A 19650-nucleotide genomic window follows, 5' to 3' on the forward strand; every position below is an offset into this window, starting at 1 on the left:
GTTTAATGCACAGGACCCAATGAATTTGTCCATTAAAATAGCTGGAAGCATGAAATATTTTGATATTATTATGTGCACGATGCAATACAATAGCTGTCTGCTGGACTGTCAGTGTGTGGTGAAGCAGTGCTGAATGCTGTAGTGTCCTGACCTCGTGCACACAGCTGAAGAGTTCCCAGTCGAACACCACCAGCTGATTGGCCACCTCCTCTGCACTCATGTCATGGAGTTTGCTGTCGCCTGGTGACCAGTGGATCTCCTCAGGGAGAGGTATCTGACCAACAAAGAAATGTGGATGAGGACCAGACTCACCAAAAGACACTGAGGGGGACAAGTCAATATGGGTTTTTAATAACTTGTACTTTTAGTGCCCCCAAGCCTTGAATATTTGCTTACATCCTTGGGTTTCTAAGTGCATTTTCTCTCACACAGCGAAGCTGAAATACAAAGTTCTGTCATGAAACTCTAGATGGTGCAGGCTAATCCTTAACTCAATTGACCTGCAATCACATTATTCTCTATTAGGCGCAGCTGATTGGTTCCTGCTGTATCACTAGCCAATCAGCTCGCTGCTCAACCCTTAAATACTTGGTTAGCATTTGCCTTAGCAGTGCAGTGCGTTTCCAGAAACCCTCCACCTGTCCACCCCACCTCCATCTGCTACGGCTAATTCATGCACGCTATATATTGTACAGCAGCAGCATGTCTAACTTGCTCACAGCAGCGTGTTGTGTATGTGTTGGCAGTAGCAAATCCTGTACTTGCTCTGCAGCAGCAGCAGTGTAGCAGATCTATTCCGCCAAACATATCAACACTGTCATATACCCATTACCATGCCAAACACTCAAAGAGTTTTCATGACATAACTACAATTTCAGATTTTAAATCACTGTGACACTGTGATACTACTTTCAGTTTGTGTTTGCATAAAACGAGATTTTGATGACAATAGAATGCCTTTAATCATTTCTAAACCACTGAATAAAGTCCTCGACACTATTGTGAATATTGTAATTCATGGTGTTTGACACATGATAATCATAAGTGAGCATTCCAGTGTGGGCATTAATGGTGGCTATTTATGAGGGCCTCCATGGCAACACCACTCCCCCCACCCAACATGAATGTCTCGCCCACGGTTCTCACCAAGCTCTCGAGCTCTGAGGCCTCGCAGGCGAACAGGTGGGTGTTGACGCCCAGGGTGGTGAAAACGGCCTCGTCGCTGGGACGGAACACAGCCTTCTCTGAACAAACACAGATTAGATTGTGATGTTAAAGCAGATGATCGAAGACATTCTGAAAAATGTTGTGTCCCCAAGCTGTGAATCAAGGTCTGGATCATTATAAACTTGGCCATTTTGTACACAAATGATGCTGTGTTTGAGGTTTTAGTTCAGTCTTGGTATGTTTGCATGGTGTTTATGGGTACAAACTTTACCTCCAGCTGAGGTGACAGCCACCAGTATAAGGTTGGCAGGTTGGGTGGGCTGGTCCTCGCTATACTGGAGCTTCTCTTTCACCAGAGCCAAGATCTCCCCGACCCGGCATGAAAGACGGCTCCGAATGGTCACGTACGAATGATCTGGTGTGTAAACCCTGCAGAAGACTAAACAAGGACCAAACAGTCAATCCTGCTATCCAACACAAAGTCACCAGAGATTTCAGACAACAGAATCACACGCTTTTATAATAATAATAATAATAATAATAAACATTTTATTTATTAACCAACAGGTTATTATTGGGCAAAAATAGGTTTAGGTAGCTCAATACATTTGTTCATTACATATAGATAAGATCATATATAAATACTATAATAATAGTAACAATAATAGAATTTTCAGCATCATTACTCCAGTATGAAACCTGCTCAAGAAACATTTCTTATTATTATCAATGTTGAAAACAGTTGTGCTGCTTAATATTTTTCTGGAAACCATGGGTCTTTCTTAAGGATTCTTTGATGAACAGTAAGTTCAAAAGAACAGCATTTATAGAAAAAAGATAATAGAGATCTTTTGTAATGTCCATACCGTCTTGTGTATATATACATATATACAGTATATATATATATTTCAGACTTTCCAGATAGCAGTATCAGCATCACCCATTTATACTGAATCATTTTATCACAAGTTAAATGAAAGATCCAAAACTTTGAATAGTATTAAGTATGTACAGTATTGGCTTCCTCTCCATTCGCCAGTCACAGCTCAGACAAAAGCAGAAACTGGGTCACTGGAGGCTTCAGGGTAGCAGCGTTTTGTACTGTCAGATTGCATATTGATTAAGGTCTGGGAAATCACTTAGCTTGGCTTGAGCCACTGCCCCGACAAAGAGTCCCATTCCATCAGATGAGCTCATTGCATCTATAAAACTTGGCAGACACTACCCCGTGACCCGTTTTGTCATCCTGGTTTGAATGAAGTGGAAGCAGACTGGCACTTTTACAAAAAAGGATGAATAAGATGATTCACTGACGGTATTCTCATGGGCGTTATTGCACAGCTAAGCAAACGCAAAGTTAATAAACTGTGGTCAGTCTGTGCAATATTTATGCATTCTATTAAAACGTACTCTCGTCTGAGCCACGGAAAGCCTCTCGGGGCTGCAGGCAGGCGTCGATACGTCTGAAGTGTCGGAAGAGCGGGCGGACTTGCTTCTTGCGACTTTCCTTGTCTTCCTCGGCTCTGTCGGATATGAGTGAAAAATAAAAGTCAGGTAGCTATTCAAGTGTAAATAACTAAATAAGTTATTTGTCTCCAAAAGACAAATATCAACCTAAAATTAGTTTGGTAATGGCATCAGGGATGGAAAATGCTCTATGCATGGGCAAGATATTTGAGGACCAGTAATGGCAGGCTCTTAAACTATTTGTTATGACTGGACTGCAAGAAATTTTAAACTCCAATATGCCAAAACAGTGGAAATTACATTATGTTTACATGGCTTCTTTATAATTTAAAGAAGCAGAAAGACCAAACATGCCATTGCCACTTTAATGTCAACCAGATAATATATAGGCCTATTTTTATAAACTGGGATACAGAAATAAACTGTTTAAGGGTTTATGAAAAGACTGCTGCCCCGTTGAGAGGCTTTTAATGACACAATCGAAATTGAACACAACACATTAAAGTATTAATCTCTGCACATTAATTCTTCATCTGCTTCTAAAGCTCTTAATGGGCAACTACATACGCCTCATTTAATACTTTACAACTCATGATGTACGTAAACTAAGAGGCTCTGTTTCTTCATGTATTAAATGATTTCATGTTCCTCTATGATTTCTGCAGCCATTATTGCTCATAAAAAAAACATTTATAGCTTAAATGAATATTCCACTGTGAGGATGGATTTGATGCTTACGGGCTGTGTAATATCTCAGTCCAGCGCTGAAGTTTCAGGACGTCTTCCACCAGTTCAGGAAAGCGACTGAGCTCCTGAACGGCGCGCAAATACAGCTCCTGAAACCATAGGTTGCATTATTATTAAAACCAGGAGTGAATAAAGAAGAAGCAACTGATGATTATGAAAAGTGAACCTCTTTATATACCAAAAACGTTCAATTGTTTTAATATTTTAATAATAATGAAATGGCAATGTGAAAACAAAAAGTTGTAGTTTATGGTCTGACACTGATTTGTGTGCGTTAGAAAAAACACTTTTGAGCATTCCTTTGAAGTTTTTTACACACGTGTGCAGTACCTTTGGGAAGGTGTTGGAGCGATCTCCCTCCTCCTGCAGTAAGTCTCTGTATGTGTCCAGATAGCGGAAGGCCACAGTCAGAACTGCAAGTTTCCGCTCAGCTCCCTCCCAGCCGGGCCAGCCCTCACCCTGCTTACCCTCTGAGCTGAATCTGAGCCAGGAGTTAAGAAACAACACACTCACGAGCCAACACATACACACCTGCGCTCACTAAATACAGTGAATACAAATGTACACAGATAGATAGATAGATAGATAGATAGATAGATAGATAGATAGATAGATAGATAGATAGATAGATAGATAGATAGATAGATAGATAGATAGATAGATAGATAGATAGATAGATAGATAGATAGATAGATAGATAGATAGATAGATAGATAGATAGATAGATAGATAGATAGATAGACTTTTGCCTGTTGTAGACTACACAATCTACAACTGGTGATTTTCAGCACAGATATTGTGTTGAGTGGGTTTGCGGAGTGCATGCGGATAAACACATACTCAGACAGCCGCTATCCGATCACCTGGCACAGATGCCGCACTGGAAAAACAAAATCTATGCCTCTGTGGCCAGACAGCCAGAATAATTACAACCTTTGAAAAGTATTGAGGGCGATGGAACACACCCATCACACCCACACACACTCACATACACACACACGCTACAACATAAGCACACACGGAATGAATTTTTTCGTTACTCACACACTTACATAAGTCAAGTTGGTGAACTAACACATAAGCATTTAAGCAAAGACATAATTTTTCGGCAGGTAAAAATGACCTAAAAATCTGCAAAGACTCCCTATCCCCAATCCTCATATGCGCAGGAAACCTGAAAGGCGGACTAAATTTAAACTGGAGTATCCTTGAGCCTCTCTGCCTATAATTAAAGAGTCCCCGACACCCCGTCTAAAATTGACACAACTATTCCCGTACATAAAAAGGCCCAAGAGGAGCTTCTCCAAATGGCATCCCAGATCTAGTAAATCTATATCCAGAGCCGTCACCTCTGCTTGGGTGCCCAAAAAACAGCAGCCGTCTGAGCCGCTGGGCAGCTGCAAAAGATGAACTCTGTTCCCTTGCACGAGTCCTGAATCGCGGTTTGGAGCCCAGCCAGGCCGAGTCCGCCGGGAGTGTGTGTCAACGTGTGAAGGCCTGAAAGCACTATCAGTCCTGAATGAAAAGGAATCATCCTGCTTTCAAATCTTTTTATTAAACCCCTTAAATGAGCCCTGACTAGTGGGAAGTGTAGGAGACGGGTCTTTTCTAAGCAGGAAGCAGACATGTTGCCACAACAAAAAGATCTGATTAGGCCTGGATTAGGTCAAGTCAAAGACCAGGAAAAAAAAGGTGTGGAAACTAGAAAGATAAATGTCTCAGGAGGAGGGAGAGTAAAGAGAAAGAGAGGAGTGGATCGTAAGGCGAAGTGGTGACGGAAGATTAGCGAGGGTCACTGATTCCCGCAGAAGATCCGCAGCAGACACGCTGCATTAGGAGCGCTGAGGCATGCAGACGGGCCTCCCCTGGAATACCTTTGTGCTCAAAGTCTGCAGACAAGCCCCTCAGACGCCATTATGGTCTGGATAGGGGGGGCTATGGCACTCACAGAAGGAATGTAGGTCACCAAATAAGGGGACTTATGGAGAGAGAAAGAGAGAGAGGGGTGTCCTCTGCACACACACACACACACACACACACACTTATACACACTCTGCCTAAAGCTAACAAAACAAACACATTCCCCACATTGCACTCTTCTTATCTGAATTTCGGCAACCTCGATGGATGGACGGGGGACAGGGGGTGGGGGGGTTGATACTGCAGAGACTGATAGAGGTAGGTTAGCATTGCGGCTAATTGGTAAATCATTTGACCCAAATCCTAAGCAGCATGTGCGATTGCTCTTAGCCCCCTGCGGTAGACAGACGCTGGGATTCTCGGCTATGTTTGTTGGCTGTTTTTAGCAGATAATTCGGTTCGTTTTGGAAGTGTTTTGAAGGCTGACAAGTGTTCAGTTTTTCTGGAGTGTTACAAAGTAAACAAACTGATTGTAACAAACATAATCAAAGTAAACAAACATAAACAAACAAAACGTAATAATAATAAAGTTTTAACGTTTATTGTTGCACCACGAAATTTCACCAGAAATACAATAAGTAACTTAGACGTGATTTAACTAGTTCTGGGTCGAGATGGTAACCTTTGGACTGGAAAACCATAAAGCATGGTCATGCTAGACTTTGAGTATGTGAAATTTCTTCAGGATATGATATCACACTATAGTACAGAGCCACTAAGGGGACATAATGATGGAAAAAAAATGAAATAGGAGGAGAAATTATAAATCAATGCTTCTGTGTTTAATCACAAAAACTTGCGTCCTCTAGCAAAAGTATCGCATTCACGAAGAAACTTTGCATTCGCTCGCAAAAGCACTGAAATTTAGTTATTCCTCCCATATTGAAAGTTTTGCGAGTGAATGCAAAGTTTCTCAGGGGAACGCAAAACTTTTTGCGAACAAATGCCAAAGGATTGAAAAATTATTTTGACTCCTTTGATCTTACTTTTTATGTCTCTCCATACTTTAAGGCTTCTGTTTTTTAATAATTAATCAAATACAAAGAACAAAGTATACAATCAAAATGAATTAAATTCAAGTTAAACATTAAATGATTTAATAAAAGTTCAATGTAATAACTTTTATTAAATAATATAATAATTTTTCCGCAAGAGAGGACAACATTGCGTTGATCCTGAAGCAAGATTCCCAACATAAATGATAGGCTAACCCTTTTTCCTAATGCTAATGCTAACCAAAATGATTGATGAGACCATTATCCTAGCCCGCCCCCCATAAAACTAACTGGCTAATAGAAGCATTGATCCAAAGATGATGATCCAGGTCCATGTTCTAGTTTAATATATAAATCACCTTATGATAGGGTTACGGTCGCCCGTTGAAGAGTTTCAGATTTGAAGAGGTTGACACTTATGGTTCTGGCGAGAAGAAAGGATACTGCTGAAGCAAGACCTGCTGGAACTTGTCTGAGGCCAGGAAGATTGGGTGTGTCAGCATGAAGTCATCCAGGAGTATTTCTGCAAAGACAGAAAGAACACAACCTCATTAGTGACTTCACAACTGAACAAAATGTTTCATGTTTGTCTGAGCAAACGGTTGCGGAGATTGAAAGAGAAGGAAGCTGAGAAAATGATATCTTTAGTGCAGACTTCGTCATAGCTGTTCGGCAGGTTGTGAACACTCGTTCAGTGAGTATGTATGATGAAGTTGAAACTGACGGCACAAGCCTTCACCTCTGCTAGCTCATCTCAAGGACATGCAGTGGGTTTGTGGGTAGAATAAATCACGGTGCTTTCTGGCCCACTTTGGATCACAGACACTCCCAAAGACTGCAGTGATGTACTGTACAAGCATGTCTGCCTCAACAATATGAGCCTGAACAGTAGCAGACGAAAGTAAAGAGCGTAAAAAAAAAGTCAACAGTGAAAAGGGCAGCATGACGAATGAACGAGACTTTGAAAAACTGAAATGCTCAAAAAAAGAATAGAAATGTGTATCATATCTTTCGATCTGGGGCACATCTTGACAGTGAGGTTTTCGGGGACTGTATTTTGGCTGATTTGAGGACATGATGCTGATTATGTATCTGGGTTATATCAATGTGGAGCACATAAATCATTGATACCTAACTATTTAAAACGTGATCGCCTAGAGGAACGAGAAAAGAGTCAGTAGCACAAAATTAATATGTCAGTTCAGTTCAAAATGCTAAAGTGTTCGCGTGCCATGTAAAGCAATTAACACATTCCTTTTCAGAGCAGTAGCTTAGACACAGAATCAACTTGTATCACTGGTTCAGTGAGACGATGAGTTTAATTAAGACGAACTGTCAGTTGAATTTCCTTAGTTGAATGAATCTTCTGAACAGAAAAGATTCCCACAATCATCCTCTGCTTTACCTACTGATTTGCAGGCAACAACTGATCACTGATTGGAGCAGACGTGCTTGTTTCAGTTCCTGACTGTGATTATCGAAAAATGACGCACACGTCCTCCTGTCATTACGGTGCACTCAATGCGTTCTAATGTGCATATTAGAAACATGCTCAGACCTGCATACTTCACACCTCTGTGCATGTTTCTGTGAGGTCGCACCTCTTTTGAGAGTCACAGGTGAGGCATAATGGAAGCTTGGGGAAGATAAGGTCACATGCACACCTTGCTCTCTCTCTCTCTCTATATATATATATATATGTGTGTGTGTGTGTGTGTGTGTGCAAGTTAAAAGGTGGGAATGCAAGTTAGTTTCCTTCCACATCTTTGGAGCTGCAGATCTATTGCGGTTGCCACGGCAACGCTGACTTTAGAGGCTGCATGTTGAGTAAGGAGAAATAAAATAGATGAGAGACAGAGAGCGAGACACACAGACAAAATACAGACATATGTACGCATACAGACAGATGCAAAAATAATCAAGGTAAAACCCACAAAAAAAGCAAATGGGATGCAAAGCGAGAAACGACGGCAAGGCAGCCAGCCAGGTGAGGCGAGTTAGTGAGGAAAAACAGGAACGGAATGACTGGAGGAGGAGTCAACTGGGTTAATTACCACCTCTGATAGCTGCAAGACCCTCTCAGGCACGTGTTAGCAACCGAACAGAAGACACGCCACGGACAAGTCGATGAGGAATTTATGAGGTGTTGTGTCAGAGGATATTAAAGCAACTTGAATTTTAGTCACCGTATGAGCGTGTGCAATTGTGAGGGCTGACGGGAACACTTATGGCCCCCCTCCGGTCAGATGTATGTAAGCATTACTTTCTAGGGCAAAGACCATCTCTCTTCATTAGAATGTGTCATGGCTGTTGAGATTAAATTAGGGTGGGAGTTTATAATTCTCCATAACTTGTACTGCAGCCGTAATTGAGCCATGTGTTATGTCAGTGTGTGGGTCTGTTTGCCTCCCTCAGGCATATAATGCTTAGCAGAGAGCATCAAAACGGCTCTGAGGAGCCAAGTAAATTCCTGAATCACGTGAACAATCAGAGCATCACGCACATTTAATGGATCCAGCTGTCCTTACTCAACACTTTTAGCTCCGACTTAACAGCTTTGAGCCAAATTTAAGAGTTTTATGCTAATAACATTTTACCACATCAAGGTAAATCAAAGGAATAAAACAGGAAACTGCATATATATGCTTTTGCACCTTGCAAAAGCAGAAACCACAGAATTTTTACGACTTTACAACTTTATTTCTCATAAGTGCGACTTTATATATCTCAGTTGTGACTATATTGTAAGATTGACTTTATATCTTACAGCTGCAACTTTATTTCTTATTATTGTGACTTTATATCTTATATCTTTCAATTGTGACTTTATATCTTACAAATCCAACTTTCTTTCTTATAATTGTGACTTTATATCTTTAAATTGTGACTTTACGCCTTAAAACTGCAACTTTATATCTTAGGATTTGACTTTATTTCTTATATTAAACTTCATGTCCTGTGTCCATTACCTGTTTTAGGTGGAAACAGGCTTCCATAAGAAATTGTCAAAGCAGCTTAACCGTGTAAATGTTTAATATCCACATTTAGTGGTAAATTAGCTTTGAAAAATAAATCAGCATGAAGATGAGGCATAGAAGACGCAAATATGACACCTTTCCGCCTCGCATGCTTTTTCTCCATTTAATCCCTTCTTTCACCACGTTCTCCAGTGTTCTTTCATCCATTTTACTCTTTCGGCTCACTTGTTTACATTATGATAGAGCTAAAAGTTTAGCAAATCTCCTTCCCAGATTGGCACAAAACTCATCTCTTTAAATGACAAGAGTGGGAATAGAGTAAAATCCAACACCCACACCCTGATACCCACACAAGCACATGCACACACACACACACACACACAATAATTGTCGTCAAATATAGAAACGGCACATGTATTCTCCACAGCAGCACATGCTCTCGCACTGTGAGAACCAAACTGAGCAGATGCAGCAGGGAGTTCAGACGGACACCCATCACACGTACAGAACACCCATCGTTCAGACAAGTGAAAATCACTCCCTTTCTTTTCATCTTAAGGTCAAGAGAAGCTTCTGCCAAAAGAAAACACCATAATCCTGCTGTCTTTAGACGAAGGGAGGTAACGGGGTGTGTGCAACTGAAGGCCGTCTCAAAGAATTTCACTTTCAGCAAAAACAACCTTGATGAGACTAAACTGGGATCATTTCATATGTCATATCATGTCTCTCTAGAGTTTCAGAAGAGTTCTCATTCTCAACCATATCTTAAACTGTGCTCAGAATTTCCAAGATACCAAGTTTGCAATCAAAAGTCAGTGAAAAGTCACTTCCACCTTTTTATGGCCAATTTCAATCAATTAATCAATCAATCAATCAATCTATCAAAACTATACAGACTCAGGGTCCAATTTTTAAAATACACCCAACATATAACACAACAACAATAACAACAAATAAAAACATCAATGCTTTATGTTTCTAATGCTTTTGTATCGAAGAATAAATAAATATAAATAATATAAATAAAATGCATATAAATAACATTTATAAGCTATTTTCTGTGAATGTGCGAGACTTCCGGTTCATTAGCCACTATATAGGTTAATAACTTGAAAAATAACAAAGTGCAGTAAACGATAAAACTACGTGCACTACAAATCAGTGTGTTTTTGATAACAATAATAAATACTAGTTTGCAATATCAAGCCGCATAACAGACTGTTTTTGTTCAGCTAAAAGAACTGGACACATGAAGCCTCGCACATTCAAGCGGGCCGAACCCGCTCTTACTTTAAAAATACAGTAGAGAGTATCATATTAATGCATTTACATACTTTGTAAACTTCATAAAAAGAGTTTAAAAAAATTATAATTGGTCGACCCCTAGGAAGACTACCAGGGGTTGCGGACCCCCAGCTGCATTTTAACAATTGACATAATTAATACTTAAATGAAGCATAACTAAAAACCCATCTAGGTTGAAAGAGCAACATTTGAGCAATTTCATTTTCCTCTGTGTCTATATATAAATGTTTTTAGGCATGGGGACACCTCAAGGTTAGGGGTCACGGAGGTTCACGCTCAATAAACCGCTGTCGGTAAAAAAGGGTTGAGAATCCAAGCTGCACGGATGTGGTCAATGTATAGACTGTAATCAGCTGTAGATCAGAGATTGGGATTTCAGGAGAGCGTAATGGAGAGGACCAGGGTGGCGTTACATAAACCATGATAGACATTCCGTTACCATGGAGGCCTTATCACATCTAAAACCTCCACTACCCACGCATGCTCTCCTTTCTCTTCCTCGCGCCGTCTTTTCTTCATCTCTCCCTCGCTCACGTTGGTGCCTTTTGGCATGACGCACCGTGTGTGTGCATTGGTGTGTGTTTTGAAGGTCTCTGTTCATTCTCTGAGGCTGTATGCGCTTGTTCTTCGTATCTGCTCTATCTCGACCCCCCCCTGCACAAAATTCTTCCATTCTGGGAGGCATTTCACCCTTCAACTCCCATCTTTTCTTTGGATCGTAACACAAAACACCATCATTCACATGCAAATCTGCTTTGGCTGGCCGCCAACTATAAGTAAATACGCGAATGCCACTGGAGGACCGCCGCTATTCTCAAAACAGTCCTTTGAAATGAATGCTCGTGGTGAAAACTTCCCATACAGTTTGGAAGGAAGAAAGCAGGTGCAAATGAAAATACATACGCTATGAGTCTTTCAAAAGCTGACAAAAGCAAGAAAGAGTCTGTCAAGCCACCAGTCTAGAGAAACTCGAAAAAGAAAAAAAACACCTTACGGCCTTTAAACTAAAACAGAGCTTGCTGATTTTAGAAGCATGCCACTTTTTTTTAGGTCTAACCCAGTTCAAACTGGCACCAGGAGAGATTGTTCCTAGAGCAGGACTCACAAAAAGCATTTTTAAAGCCTGCACTCTGGTCAACCGGGAGAAATGATTTGAAACCTCTGCGACTGGTATTACATAACATGAAAATGAGATGTTTTAATAGCCGAACAACATCAGTCCAAGATGTGCCCACATGAAAGCACGACACAACTGAACTCCACAATAGCAGAGAACAGAACACCCGTGCAAACAAATCCAAACCCACAGCAGAGTTAATGGATTCATTTTGCACCCATTTGTTTGCCAACCGTGTGCACGAACTTTGAACCTGGCCCTGAAATTATGCATTACCGCTGCAGGCAGTGTGTTGATGCTGCTGTTACTCGGGGCATTTTGCAGATTTTCTTGCAACATCGAACTCAAATATGTGCAGTTTTATCACATACTTTCTTTAAAGACGGTGTGCTCTAGGGGTTTAATGGTTCTCGGCATTGCCGCAGGAACCAGGGATGCTGAAATGGAATTTAAGATGACGAAATAAAGTCCCGTAGCCTAATTCAACATGTATTACATTTTCCACCTTTATTCATAAAATTACTCCAAAGATTAATTCGTTTTTATATGTTGTCGAATGTAGTTTGTGACTTTGAGAACAGCCGATCTCGCACGGCGTGAGTGACGTGACTACGCTGGTTGAGGAGCAGCAGAACTCATCTGATACTTATGCATGTTCACCCAGACATCGATGAAAAGCATTAAAGCATTCGTCAGCATTACTCATGAGCGCTAAACTACATTTGAGGATATATAGTGAAAGGTACAGTGGCTCAAGCCCCTGGCCCTTTTGTCTCAAAATGTATTGTGCCCTTTTCTGATCATTGTAAATAATAATAATAATTATTATAAATATTATAATAAATAACAATACACTTACACACCCTTGCCACTAACAATAATAATAATACAAACAAATATTATATTAAAAAGAAATTTGGCGGAGAAGTGGTAGGCGGAGTTTCCTTTGCAGCGCCTCGTGCGCATTTAACGGTTCTGGTACGCACTGCGCAGCAGTTGTTCGCGCGAGTCTTCAAACGAGCAGCAGGTAACGTTAAAGCTAATACGGAAAATTACATTTATCCTACGATCACCATGCTACTCTAAAAGTTGCGGCAGCAAGCGAGTTATTCTTAACTATAATAAAAGTATAACTCGATTTCAGACGCATTCTGAGTGACAATGTTTTTCGTTTTTATCCAAGGAATAAAAGTGCAAGGGGAAATACATCTAGTTAAATGAAATCTTAAGGCAATGTCCAACTCTAAATTGTAAGGAACTTATATCTTTGATTTCATAGTAACGCTTTACAATAATGTTCATTTGTTCATTACTCATGAATGAACTAGCATGAACTAACCATGAGCAACACATTTGTTACTGTATATCTTAGTTAATAATACAACTGTTAATTGTTTATTCATGTTATGTCACAGTCAGTGCATTAACTAATGATAACAAATACAACTTTTGATTTTAATGTTTTAGTAAATGCTGAAATTAATATTAACTAAGATTAATAAATGCTGTAAGTGCAGTTCATTATTAGCTAATGCTAACTAATTTAACTAATGAAACCTTACTGTAAAGTGTTACTCATTCATGATAGCTAACACTGTCTTTCATACATATAATACATACATTAAGTTTACAACATCAACAAAACTAAAAATTAGTTTTCCATAAAATTTTTAATTTTACCTTCTTGATTCTCACTGTTTTGTTTGGTAAAGTAAATAATATTTAGTAATATTATCATAATTTCCCTATTTTCATTTGATGTGTTATGCATTCTAATAATTGTAAAAACATATTTTCTATGAATGCCAAGGAAAGAAAGAATAATAAAAAATAAAAGATCAAGGAACTCTATGATGCAGCCAAAGGAAGCATCCCTCTCACAAGTTGGCTGAATAGAGAGAATAAAAATGCAGGTACTGTTAAATTGAATATAAAAAAAAAATTAGTGCCCTTTTTGGTCCCTCCGCCCCTGCCCCTGAGGAGGTCTGTGCACGCCACTGATTCTGACTATAATGTGTATACGGTATATATAATTGTCACTATATCACCCTGTTTGGACCATTTCACCCCACTATTCTTGTCACCCTAGTTACTGATTGCATTCATCATCACTGTCAGCTGTGTATCATTAATCACCTCGTTTGTCTGTGTATTTAAGCCATGTGTTTTCAGTTCACCCTTGTCTGGTCTTGTTCATGTATGGTTGTTTTGCTTCCTCTTCTTTGTTTGGCTTTACCTTGTGGATACTATTAAATACAGTATGAGCCTTTCCTCTCCGTGCCTTCATATGCAGCATAATGTGACAATACCATTAAAAAGTTTGGGGTCGGTAAGATTTTTTCAGTAAGACTGAGTTACATTTATGCAGCAAGGATGCATTAAATGTACAGAAAGTTAATCTATAATACAAAAGTACAAATGCTGTTCTTTCAATACATAAAACATTCCTAAAAAATGCATAACGGTTTCCAAAAAAAAAAAGCTCCAACTCAGCATATTAGAATGATTTCTGAAGGACCAAGTCACTGATGATGTCGAAAATTCAGTTTAATAAATAAAATAAACATATTTCCTAATGTGCGCTCATGAACAATAAAACCATTTACTAAGAAAGTAAATGTGGTGAAATTTCACTACCAGTGCTTTTAAAAGGTTTTCACACCTATATAAATAATAGATATCCTCAAGCAAGCTTGTGTTTGTAATACTGCATACGCATAAACTTTCTTATGAAAAATATGTCACAGTTTCCCACAGGCGAAGAGAGATGAACAGACCCAGCCCATCGTCACAGCGAGAATGGCCCCGATACTTCAAAATAACATCTAACACATGTTTGATTACGATGATAAAAAGATCATCAAAGCTAAAAGCTCCTTTATGGCTCTTTTTCTAAACAGTTCTGTATATAATCATCACCCTCCTCCACTAAAGTGAAAGAACTTCATCGCCATTATAGTACGCAGTGATTAATATAACTCATTGCTACGTTTATCACTCTCTGCATTATTGTTTATGCCAGTGGTCTAAAAGCATGAATAGCTGTTTGAAGGTTCTGTATCTTCTTTGGTAAGCTGTTTCGGAAGGAGGCTTTCCATGTGCGACTGCTTCTTGGTGGGAGTGATCACTGTGTGCTAATCACATCCTTCTCTCTTGCAAGCAGGAGGCTGTTTTCAGGCTGTTATTAGGGCTGTCGGTCAAGCCTCTGATCCGGGAGCTCCAGGCCATCTGTGTGTGTGTGTGTACGCGTGTGTTTGAGTGTGCAAACTGCGTGGTAAAAAAGAGCAACCTCTGCTGTCACTTCAAAGGGGCGTCACGTGGCGCATTTGCTATGGTTTGATTCAGGCACTGACTCGCAGTGACTGCAATGCTGTTTTTGTGATGCAGAATGAAAAGAGCGGAGAGAGAGAGAGAGAGAGAGAGAGAGAGAGAGAGAGAGATCGCTTCAGAAGTGCCGCCTTATAATCGCTTTCAAAAATTGTGTCTACATAGTGTGATTTTCTCCAATAACATCAGGGCATGAATTATGGGGGGTTTGCAAAGGGAATATGATGTCCAAAATAAGGCATGAACCCACACCCCCAAAGGAAGTCATTTTAAATATAAGTATGTATGTGTTTCAACATGGTTTTCAAACAACAGTAACCACAAAAGGCAACATCACAAGTTATTCCAAGCACAAATTTTTGACCTTGCGGTAAATAGATGTTCGCGACCAGAAATAGTGTTTATCTGATGAGGTAACCAGAACAACAGGCTACTTGTGCTCTTTACTTAGGTTCGGATGTAACTTTGGAAGAAGTGTGGAACAGCAAGATTTTTAAAAAGAAATGAAAGTGACAGTAAAGACATTTACAATGTCACAAAATATTTCTATTTCAAATAACCTCTGTTTTAAACTTTCTATTTATCAAAGAATCCTGATGATTAAGCTGTTTTCAACATTGATAATTATCAGAAATGTTTTTTGAGCATCAAATAATCATATTAGACTGATTTCTGAAGGATCATGTGACACTGAAGACTGGAGTAATGAAGCTGAAAATTCAGCTTTGCATCACAGGAATAAATGGGATTTAAAAAATTCTAAATATATTAAAATAAAAAACTGTTATTTAAAATTTCACAATTTTACAGTTTTTACTGTATCTTGATCAAATAAATGATAAAAGCCTTGGTTGAGCATAATACTTTTTGGATGCTGATCCCAAACTTTTGAATGGTAGTGTATATATAGATAGACGATACAAAATTATAACAAAAACTTTTAAAAAGTATTTAAGAGTCGGTTAACATTTGTGCCGAAAGACAATTTAGCTTGTGCTCATCTGATTTCCGATATAAATACCAAGAAACATGCATTCAAAGTAATTGTATTCTAACACTTGCTTTCCACTTAACCCACAGTTCCAGCCGCCTTCCATTTACCTCATCCTCTTCACCTCCACCTGATCTGAAAGCAGCAGTTGCCATGTGAACAGGTGCTGAGTCTGAGAGAGGCTCCTTCTTCACGCTGGAGCATATATTTTCTATTTACAAGATTCTAAGGCAGCACTACTTGTATCCTTTGCCGGCAATCCCAGAATGCACTGTGCCGAGCAACAGAGGAAAAAAAAAATCCAAGATGGCGGATTCCAAATGTATTTATTCCAACACTGCAAAGCATTGCTAAAAAAGCTTAGTAAAATTCAAATGAACAACTTTTCCTGTAGCTCAGAGTATGAGCACTATAGCAACAACAAAGTCATGGGTTTAATCCACTTTTGCATCTGCCAAATGCATAAATACAACAATTTTGTTAAGCTTATTAGAGAATGGCATTATTAGATAATACCAAACTCTACTGGAATCAGCTGAAAAGCGCTATTTGCATAGTGAGTGTCGAGTTGTTGCAGTTGTTTTCTAATGGCGCTTTTCCATTACCAGTACCAGCTCGACTCGACTCGACTCGCCTTGGCTCGCCTCGACTCGGCTCGCTTTTCGCTCCGTTTTCCATTGCAGAAAGTACTGCCACAAATAGTACCCGGTCGTCATAGCAACGCATTTCGTTCCTCGTTGCCCCATCAAGCTCTCGCTGGATCCTCTCTTCGGCAACCAAACAAAGGAATGTCTGCACCTCCTCGTTTGACCACGGCGTATTCTTCCGAGTTGCCATAATAATAGTAGTAAGTTTAGTAACTATCTCTGGCCAAACTATTTAAAATACTCCATCTGGCGCGTGCAATGATGACGCAGATTCTCTGTGACCAATCAGCAGTCGGCATTGTTTTCACGTCACATTTTAGTATCGGCTTAGCTCGCCTCAGCTCGCTTGGAACCTCGCCGGAGGTGGTACGAAAAAAAGTACCCGAAAGCAGGTACAGGTACAACTTTTACACAGTGGAAAACCAAACAAAGGCGAGTCGAGTCGAGTCGAGCCGAGCCGAGGCGAGCTGGTACTGTGTAGTGGAAAAGCGCCATAAGTTGCCTATATGCAGGAACAGGGCAAATGAGTCACAAATATCACACAATAGCACAAACACTTGAAAATACCCTGCTGTATATTGGCACCCACTCCACACATTAATATTGCAGCACTAACATACATCAAAATGCATTTTCAAAATGCACAGTCGAGGTGGACACCGTAGCTGCTTTCAGCAGAGCAGGCCAGGTGTGTGGATAAGCAGAAAATGAGTGGGCATAACCATTAAGGATCAAGGAGAAGGGGGGCGAGAGGGTGACAACCACACAGAAAGAGAGATGTCTCGCTTTTCCTCACGATGTTATGTAAAGCCCTGCAATGGGAGGCCAGTGAGTGGGCAGTCATTCCACTCTAATCCCTCACTCTTTTCAAAAGAAAAAAATGCTAGCATTCCTCCTACACAAACACACTCTCTCCGATTGCACTTCTTTCTCTCCCCTCCTTGCATTTATTCCTTTCTCCACACTTGCTCACTTGCAGAAGATTGTTTAAAACACCCTCAGGACAGTTTCGGCCCACAGGTAAGCAGCACATGGAGAGTGGTGTGGTCCTTATACAACCAGGCCTCAGCCTATAGAGACGATCTCTAGTTACCTTCATTAACTTGTGATGATAGTACCTGCAGAAATCTTTGGGCATATGACTACAGAAGTTTATCTGAGCTGTAAATGCCATCACACTGTAACCACAGGAAAATGACATCATGACAATGCTGATTGGCACCACAAGAAACACACAGTCCCAAACCTTTACTATAGCAAAAGTCTTGACATGTGATATGAAAGGCAGAACAAAGGGGAAAATAAGTACATTTCACTCCTTTAAGAGTATGGCTGGGAACCAAGAACGAGTTTTCATTCATTATTTTTACAAAATACTGGAAATTAATGACACTCAGTTTCGTTTACATACCGGATGACCAACAACTAACTGTGAAACTTAAATCAGTGAACTCAGTGACTGGTTGATACGACAGACAGCGTGTAGTCAAAGATTCATTTTAACAGTATTTTATAAAAATAAATAATTAAGGCCCTTTTTAATAATATATGTTAAGGGCAAAAAAAAAAACTTTTTGCAATTTTTTTAAATGTATTTATTTATTATTATTTATTATTCCCATTCATATTGAAGAGCCATACAGTATATACGGGGAGAAAAAATGTACTCAAAGATCAACCAAACAGTATTGCTGACTCATACAAGATGATTTTCGCAATGATATTGATGTATTAAAACTGCAAAAACTTTTTAGCAAAAACAATTAAGCATGAAGTCCCAAGCCACTCCCCTCCCTCGACATGTAAGACTGGAGGACATTTTCACAAAATTGGCAACTAACGAAACGAATCATGTGGCCGTTGCACTGCTCTTGCTCTGCCCTCTGGGACTTTGTTCTGACACGCCAACCAGTAGAACTACTTTTGCCTAGGGCTCACAACTGGAAGGGTTACAGGTAAACAAAGTTATGTAATGATCAACTTGCTAATCTTGGTTCGATGAGCCCTACCAAATCACCCCATTACACACTACCAGTTATTGCACACACTCATGAGGTGTCCATACACATTCCAGAGATAAACCGGTTTCATGGGTGTGTTGTGTTGTCTTGGAACAGAGCTAAATATGGTTCCAGGGAATTCTGGATTCCACATAGAAAACTCAAGAGATAAAGGTACTAAAAGTAAACAGAAGTAGATATACCAGATTTTTTTATATTCAAAGTCATTAAATACATAGTGTACCAGAAACGTAGAAACACCTACAAAGTGCATCTGTCTACAGTTACTCGTTCGGTCAACAGCTGGGCTGTGTGTCTTCTTAACGCTGATGACTTGACTGCATGTGCATCAGGACTGATATGTAAGCAGTGTCTAATTTCGGTGTGTTACCTCTTGACCCTGGATCAGTGGACTTCCCTCAGTCCATAATCCACAGTCACTCTACGGACAACAACACTAGATGAGACAAATTGCAAGCCCATTGTTGGCTAATCCAGGATTAGTGGCACATTTTCCAAAAATTTCCCGGGCCTCGATAATGACAAATTGTAGAGAAAATGTCAGTCTTATCTAGAGGCAAGGCATCCCCATTTACATAAAAAAGAAGTAAAACAGGTTGAGAATAAGGCCAACTGTCTCAGTATGTGACATACAACTGAAATCTCTCTGATCTGTTCTAGATATAGAGCAGAGGTTCGAGATAAATTGCTTTAAATCACCTCCAAAGGAGAAAAAGAGACCTCAGCTGTCAAGCACACTACACGGATGAAAGTTTAGGTCATGGCATCATTTTAGAGGTTAGCAAGAGATAGAATGTGTTTTGAAAAGAAATGATTAAATTGAATGAACTTTTGATTTTGAATGATTAATGTAAAGTTTCAAGTCACAATTTTCAGTCGGTTTAAGCGAGTTTAAAGACTTCAAATTCTTCAAATCAAATTTAAAAGAGAGATTTATTTCAATTGATTAAGCCTAAATTCAATCAGTT

At 39.7% G+C, this 19650-nt stretch overlaps 1 protein-coding gene across 2 annotated transcripts in view; it reads right to left on the reverse strand.

The window, feature by feature from the left end:
- The window catches only part of rapgefl1 (Rap guanine nucleotide exchange factor (GEF)-like 1), a 44703-nt gene that overhangs the window by 17042 nt on the left and 8011 nt on the right, over nucleotides 1–19650 (reverse strand). For both annotated transcript variants that reach the window (XM_056234591.1, XM_056234590.1), the window contains exons 2-8: nucleotides 6741–6819; nucleotides 3712–3862; nucleotides 3373–3470; nucleotides 2578–2690; nucleotides 1439–1606; nucleotides 1147–1244; nucleotides 152–274 (exon numbers count right to left, since the gene is read on the reverse strand). In XM_056234591.1, coding sequence (XP_056090566.1) covers nucleotides 152–274; nucleotides 1147–1244; nucleotides 1439–1606; nucleotides 2578–2690; nucleotides 3373–3470; nucleotides 3712–3862; nucleotides 6741–6799 — 810 coding nt within the window. In that variant the 5' untranslated portion in view covers nucleotides 6800–6819. The remainder of the gene's footprint in view (nucleotides 1–151; nucleotides 275–1146; nucleotides 1245–1438; nucleotides 1607–2577; nucleotides 2691–3372; nucleotides 3471–3711; nucleotides 3863–6740; nucleotides 6820–19650) is intronic.

The sequence above is a fragment of the Rhinichthys klamathensis genome, unplaced genomic scaffold (assembly GCF_029890125.1).
Source record: "Rhinichthys klamathensis goyatoka isolate OS25496 unplaced genomic scaffold, OSU_Roscu_1.1 h1tg000401l_1, whole genome shotgun sequence".
Taxonomy (NCBI): domain Eukaryota; kingdom Metazoa; phylum Chordata; class Actinopteri; order Cypriniformes; family Leuciscidae; genus Rhinichthys; species Rhinichthys klamathensis.